The 6,600-nt window shown below is 41.4% G+C and overlaps 1 protein-coding gene across 1 annotated transcript; it reads left to right on the forward strand.

The window, feature by feature from the left end:
- Nucleotides 1–1,140: 1,140 nt before the first annotated feature.
- LOC102219375 (GTPase IMAP family member 2-like) lies at nt 1,141–6,274 on the forward strand. The gene is made up of 3 exons (XM_014472193.2): nt 1,141–2,932; nt 3,984–4,037; nt 5,052–6,274. Exons 1-3 carry the CDS (start codon nt 2,917–2,919, stop codon nt 5,921–5,923), a joined length of 942 nt encoding a protein of 313 aa, XP_014327679.1. The 5' UTR covers nt 1,141–2,916; the 3' UTR covers nt 5,924–6,274.
- The last annotated feature ends 326 nt before the right edge of the window (nt 6,275–6,600 follow it).

The raw sequence follows: 6,600 nt of genomic DNA on the forward strand, positions 1-6,600 counted from the left end.
AACTTTATTTAATTTAGTCTCTAAATGTGACCGCAAATCACAAATTAAGTAAATTCATAATTTCGCTCTGAAAATATTTGAAAATATTATTTACTGTATCAACTTTACTTGGACTTGTTACTATATATTTCTAACTATTCCTTAAGTAAGTGGGTCTTGTATATTCTAATTTTGTATTATTGAAAATAAATTTCAGATGAGTTATTTTCTTAAATTATTTATGATTTTTAGGCAGGTTAGCTTTTGTCTTCTAGCACATCTGAACTTGAATAATTCAATAAACTTTCCACCTCTTTTAATAGAAAATAATTTTTCTGCATGTTAAAATTTGTGTTTTTTGAATAGCTAAAAAGCAGATTCCATTTTTATTTTATTTTGTTGTTTGGACCAGCAAACAACAAAAACTGTGTTTTTGTTTGGACCAAAAACAACAAAAACTGTTTTTGTTTGGACCAAAAACAACAAAAACACAGCCCAACCAGGGTGGGCAGAGGAGCAGGAGGCGGACCGTCGTGGGAGGCAGAGGAGAGGCTGGGCCCTTGGAGGCAGGTCTGGTGGACGACGTCGGCGCAGGAAGTGGACCCTTTGGGGAGGGTCCAGCAGGCGTTGGTGGTACAGGTACCGGACCACCGGAGGCGGGTCTGGCGGCACAGATGCCGGGCCACAGGAGCTCTAGGAACACCGGGAGGCGACGAGGGGGCACTAGGAGACTCGGAGGGAACACCAGGGGGCGGAGACTCGGAGGGAGCACCCGGAGGCGGAGACTCGGACGGAGCACCAGGGGGCGGAGACTCAGAGGGAGCACCAGGGGGCGGAGAATCGCAGGGAGCACCAGGAGGCGGAGACTCAGAGGGAGCACCAGGGGGCGGAGACTCAGAGGGAGCACCAGGGGGCAGAGACTCGGAGGGAGCACCAGGGGTCAGAGACTCAGAGGGAGCACCAGGAGGGGGAGACTCGGAGGGAGCACCAGGGGGCGGAGACTCGGAGGGAGCACTAGGGGGCGGAGACTCTGAGGGAACACTGGGACCACTAGGGGGCGACGAGGGAATACTGGGAGAGGGTTCTGGAGGGACATAGGGGATGTACCCACTAACTGGGGCAGTTAACCCACTAGCTGGGGCGGACCACACCACCAACCGTACCACCTATAGGCCAGGAGCCAGCTTGGTCGCCTTGAATCCCATTACCATGGGGACGGTGGCTGGAGACACGGAGATAGTGGCAGCTGCAGGTGGAGAGGCTGCAGCGGCGGCGAGAGGAGCAAAGTCTGCTGAAGCAGCTAGAGGTGTGGCTGGAAGTGTGGCTGGAGCTGGGGAGACTGTAGTGGTGGTGAGGGCGGAGAGACCACTGCGGCGATGACTGTAGGTGTTGCGGCCGCAGAAGCTGGAGCCAGAAGTGGCGTCTGCTCCGGAGACACAGGAGCTGGGGTGGTGGAGCGGAAGAATGGGATGTCTGGCTTGGGAGGCAGAGGGTCACTAGCTAAATGGATAGAGCTGTCTGGCGTTCCCACTCTGCCTCCTGCTTCCATACCAACCCCAGGTACGGAAGGCGAGGAATCCAGTATTCTAACATCAGAACCATGCGAGTGGCGAAACCGAGCCCGTCTGCAGGCAGAGTAGGATTTGGCCATAGCCTCCACATAGTCCTTGATAGTTGATGTAAGATCCTTCAAGCCATCTGGGTCCATGATGTTATTAATTTTAGCGTACCTCATTGTAGTTCCTTGCATTTGGTCCTTTTGTCAGAAATTGAGGGTGTAGGTGGTGAGGCAAGATGCTGTAGACCGAGGTGAAAATTAATGATGGTGTTTAATCATGAAAATAGGGCACAAAAATACTCCAAAGTCCAAAACCCAGGCAGCTCTGCTGAGCGGTTGACAAGGGCTCAACACAGGTAGCGACTGGTACACGAATGGACGGCTTACGACGGACTGAGAAAACATTAGACAAACGACTGATACAAGATGAGAACCCGACGGAGACGCAGAGACACAGGTGACACTAAATACACAGGAGGTAATCAGGGAACGAGACACAACTATTCCTGTAAATAAATAATAAATAAGTTCCTTCAGACAATTCGCATAGATACTTTGTAACTAGCGAACATTTCTTTCACTTAGTTAAAGATGAAAAAAATGTTGTTTAAATTCTTAATGGCGGTCAATTTAATTTCATCCAGAGTCCATGACTGAAGAAATTTGATTATCAAATTCTCTTGTCTGTGCGTGAGACTGGTCCAGCTCTCTTTGCACCTGGTCCCACCCATTCAAATAAGGAAGCTCTGAACCACCAGATTTGTCTGGGAACCAGAGACTCATCTAGTATCAAACCTTACGCTGCTTGTTTTCAAGTTGGTAATATCCACTTTAAATAAATTGAGTGTAGTGTATGAAATATTTTTTTTGGAAATGCTACAGATATTTTCCTGAAATTTGTGCAGCGCGGAGGTTCACCTAGTTAAAGATGAAAAAAATGTTTAAATTCTAGACACTAACAGGTACCATATAATTGCACAAAAATCTGGGATGGCGGAGTCCCCACTCGAAATTCCGAGAATGAGGAGTATGGAGCCTCAACTTTTACTTTCAAATTAAACTTCATGTTATTATTGACCTTGTAGTCTATGTACAGACTCCAATGCTATACACACACGCACACACCCCCACACACACACGTATCTGTATGAGTTTCTGTGTGCTAAACCTATTGGTGTAGCACACAGAAACCGGTTTCTGTGTACAAACAGAAAGTTACTTGTATACTAGGTTTCTGTTTCAGATAAAAGTTTTTCTTGTGTTGGAATATATCATGGGAGGGGATCTGGGTCGGGTTGTCATATAGGAACAGAGACAAGACTGAAGCTGTTCATCAGCGACGGCTCTACATCGACACACCTTAACCTGTTGTAAGGAACATGTCCAAAACAAAAGGTGAGTTAGAAAACCTTTAAACTTCTGATCCACTTAGTTTGGTTTTTTTTTAAATCAGGATTGTCATGTTTTTGTAGTTGAGGATTTAAATGCAGCAGGCAGGAAACGTAGGATTGAGTTGAAAATGTAATGAAAACAGTGCAGATAAGACTTACAAAAATGCAGAAACCCAGAAAGAAACAAAAGATAATCCAAAACACAGCCAGACAGGAGAAATTAAGCAAGTAAGGAGAAGTACGGGAACACGATGGGAGTTGACAAGACAAGCCGGCGAGGAGTAACTGAGAATAAACTGCTTAAATATGAGGGAGTTTGAATGTGGAACAAAACGGCTGATGAGCTTACAGAGGTGAGTGGAGGGAGAAGGAGGGCAGACTAGGGAGCAGAAAATAAAATACTACAGAATAATTTGATTAAAGAAGCATTATAAAACTAGACTGACAAAGAAAAACTACCTGGAACAAACATAACAGCATCAGAATTCCTTTTAATGTCATTGTGCACGAAGAAATGTAAAAAATATCAACTCTCAAAGGCAGGTAAAATAACCGAATGGAATAAATAAACATATCAATAAATATAAAAATATAGGACACAGAATAAATAAATAAATTGGCAAGAACCGAAGAACTGAAGAAAACAGGAACAAGACTGGTCTAAAAAAAAGGAAACAAAGTAACAATGAAACTAAAATGACCAATAAAGGACTGAAGTAAAGTGAAACAAAAACATAACTGATCTAAATAAAACAGGAACAAAAAACCCACAGAAATAAACAAACCCAACCAAACATCCAGGGATCCTAACAATGAAAAAGTTTTGATCACTTTTGTATTGTTTTTTTTTTTTCTTTTTCTAAATGAATATAAAACAGTTTGAATATATGATCTTGTTGTGATGGTAAGAAGAGCACACGATTTGTCTTCCAACTAAAGTCATGGCTAATTTTTAAAATATTACAAACAATGTATTCATTAAGGAAAATAGTTAAATAAAGATCAAAGTAATTTGATCTTTATTTATTTTTTTCCTATCTGTTCGTCCCTTTTAGGTTCACGGGTGGACGTGGGAGAGGCTAAGAAGAAGAAATGTGATCAGAAAACAGGTGAGACCAAATCTATTTGATTTATTCGTATTATTTAATCTTCAAAATATAACCATAAAAAATATTGTCATACAGATTTTATTTGTAGCTAATGCAGCCTGGTATTTTTTCAGTTGCCTCTGATCAAATTTACTTGAAAGTGATTTTCTGCTACAGTTTGGGTCTGATATTGAAACATGCATGTAAAGTAAAACATCTTAAAGGCTGCATTTGGCGCCACCTATCCTGACATATAGAGAGTGAAAGCAGGAGAATCTACTGACACTGTACCGAAAACAAATGCAAGGCATATCAGAGGTTTCACTAAGGTAACAAAAAAGAAACAAGAAAAATAAACATGTTAACGAGATAAAAGGACACAAAACGATAAGATGTCTACAGAAACTGTGGTGTAACTACTGCAAAACAACACACACAAGGAATTATTGTGCAAGAAAAGGGGAATCAAGATAGAGTTAGACAAATAAAGAGGCCAAGATAGTTTCTTCAACGTTAAATACTTCAAAATTAAACCTATATATATATATATGTATATATATATAATATACAATACCAAGCGACTGCAACATCAGGAAAAAGGAGCACGAGAAACTAGAGAAATACCAGGGCCTCAGGGAGGAACTGGAGAGGGCCTGGAAGGTGAAGACCACAGTGGTGCCTGTGGTCATCGGGGCCCTCGGGGCAGTCACCCCCAAACTGGACCAATGGCTACAACAGGTCCCAGGAACAACATCAGACATCTCAGTCCAAAAATGTGCAGTCCTTGGCACAGCCAAGATACTGCGCAGAACCCTCAAGCTCCCAGGCCTCTGGCAGAGGACCCGAGCTCAGAGGATAAGAACCACCCGCGGTGGGTGGGAAGGGAATTGATTTGATTTTGACATATTACAATGTCAACAATTCTTCAACAAATGTGATTGCAACAGTATAGTATGATTTTACAAAACGTTTCTTTCAAATAAACATTTAATTTTCAGTTTCAAACATTATTTGTGATTTTTTTTCTTCTTCCAGTTGAAGATCCAGAAGACGTTTCCATTTTGCTCATTGGCAAAACTGGAACTGGCAAAAGCTCTGTGGGAAACATCATTGTGAACGCTAATCATTTTGAAGTTGGCAAGAATACAGTGGGGTGCGAGAAGAAAAGCCATCCCCTGCCTGATGGCCGTAGATTGGCAGTGATCGATACTCCGGGTCTGTTTCATACCAAACTGACAGCTGAGGAGATGAAGACACAGCTGACTAGATGTGTCTCACTGTGTGCTCCTGGTCCTCATGTGTTCCTGATTGTGATCGAGCCAAAACGTTTCTCAAGAGAAGACAAAGAGATGGTGAAAATGATCAAGAGGATGTTTGGAGATGGAGCAGCTAAATATACCATGGCCTTGTTCAGTCATGGAGATGAAATGGAGAGAGATGGAGTCTCAGTAGAAAGAGCTGTGTATTTCAACCCATCTTTCAATGATTTTCTCAGCAAATGTAAAGGAGGTTTTCATGTTTTTAACAACAACAAAGAGAACAGGAATCAAGTTAATGAGCTGGTGGGGAAGATTGACAATATGGTTCAGAGAAATGGAGGCAGGTGCTACACAAACGATATGTTCAGAGAAGCCCAAAGAGCCATTAGTCGGGAGATTTCTCAGGCTGGAGTAAATAGAGAGACAGCAGAGAGAAACAACTCGTTTATTCGAGCTGTTGAGCGAGCTGCTGCAGTTGCAGCCGCTGCTGAAGCTGCTGCTGAAGCTGCAGCCGAGGCCGCTGTTGCAGCCACTGCTGAAGCTATAGCTGCAGCAGCGGCTGAAGCTATTGTTGAAGCTGCTGTTGGAGTGGCAGATGTTGTGAGTACAGTCACAGCAGTGAGAGAAGATGGATGCGTAACTCAGTGATAATCATCCGATTAGAAATAGTTGCAAGTAACCACAATGATAGTGAATGGGCTTGTAAGCTGTTAGTGAATAGTAATTATTAAATACATAACTGATTAAACACTTTTAATATAACCTTTAACATTAAAATACAACCTGTGATTTGTGATTTAAAGACAATAGTTAACATTGTCTTGGTTTGTGATCTGCACATTTAATCTAAGAGAATACATTTGTTTCATTGTTCATTTATTTATTTTAGTTTGTTGTCAACAATAAATTCAAAAGATGATTTTTATTAACTAATATCTACAAAGTGATTTGGAATATATGGCATGTTCTTTACTTTGTGTTCATAATAAATATTTAAACACTTTATTCAATTCTGTTTGGTAAGTTCTTTTAACCAGTTTTTTAAAGAAGTACAAATATAAAAGCAAACGTTTTACACTAGAATAGAATAAAATATAGATGTTGGTATTTCCCTGATCTCTGTTTTCCTTTTATGTTTAATGTTTTTCCATCACCCAGCCGGTTCTCTATAACTGCCTTTATTTGGATGTGAACCTCATCAGTTCATTCGTTCATTCATTCATTCATTTCAATTATTTATTTAAACACTATTTTTAGAAAACAGTTAAAAAAGCTACCGGAAGTTTCCTTCTTCCTTATATGGTCTGCTTCCAGGTTGCTGAAGT

This window comes from Xiphophorus maculatus, chromosome 2, assembly GCF_002775205.1.
Source record: "Xiphophorus maculatus strain JP 163 A chromosome 2, X_maculatus-5.0-male, whole genome shotgun sequence".
NCBI lineage: Eukaryota > Metazoa > Chordata > Actinopteri > Cyprinodontiformes > Poeciliidae > Xiphophorus > Xiphophorus maculatus.

What these genes read in the sequence shown, in the direction of transcription:
- LOC102219375 (XM_014472193.2), top strand. An exon ending in GAAATGTGATCAGAAAACAG is followed by an intron (nt 4,038 to 5,051) that starts GTGAGACCAAAT and finishes TTCTTCTTCCAG; the next exon opens with TTGAAGATCCAGAAGACGTT.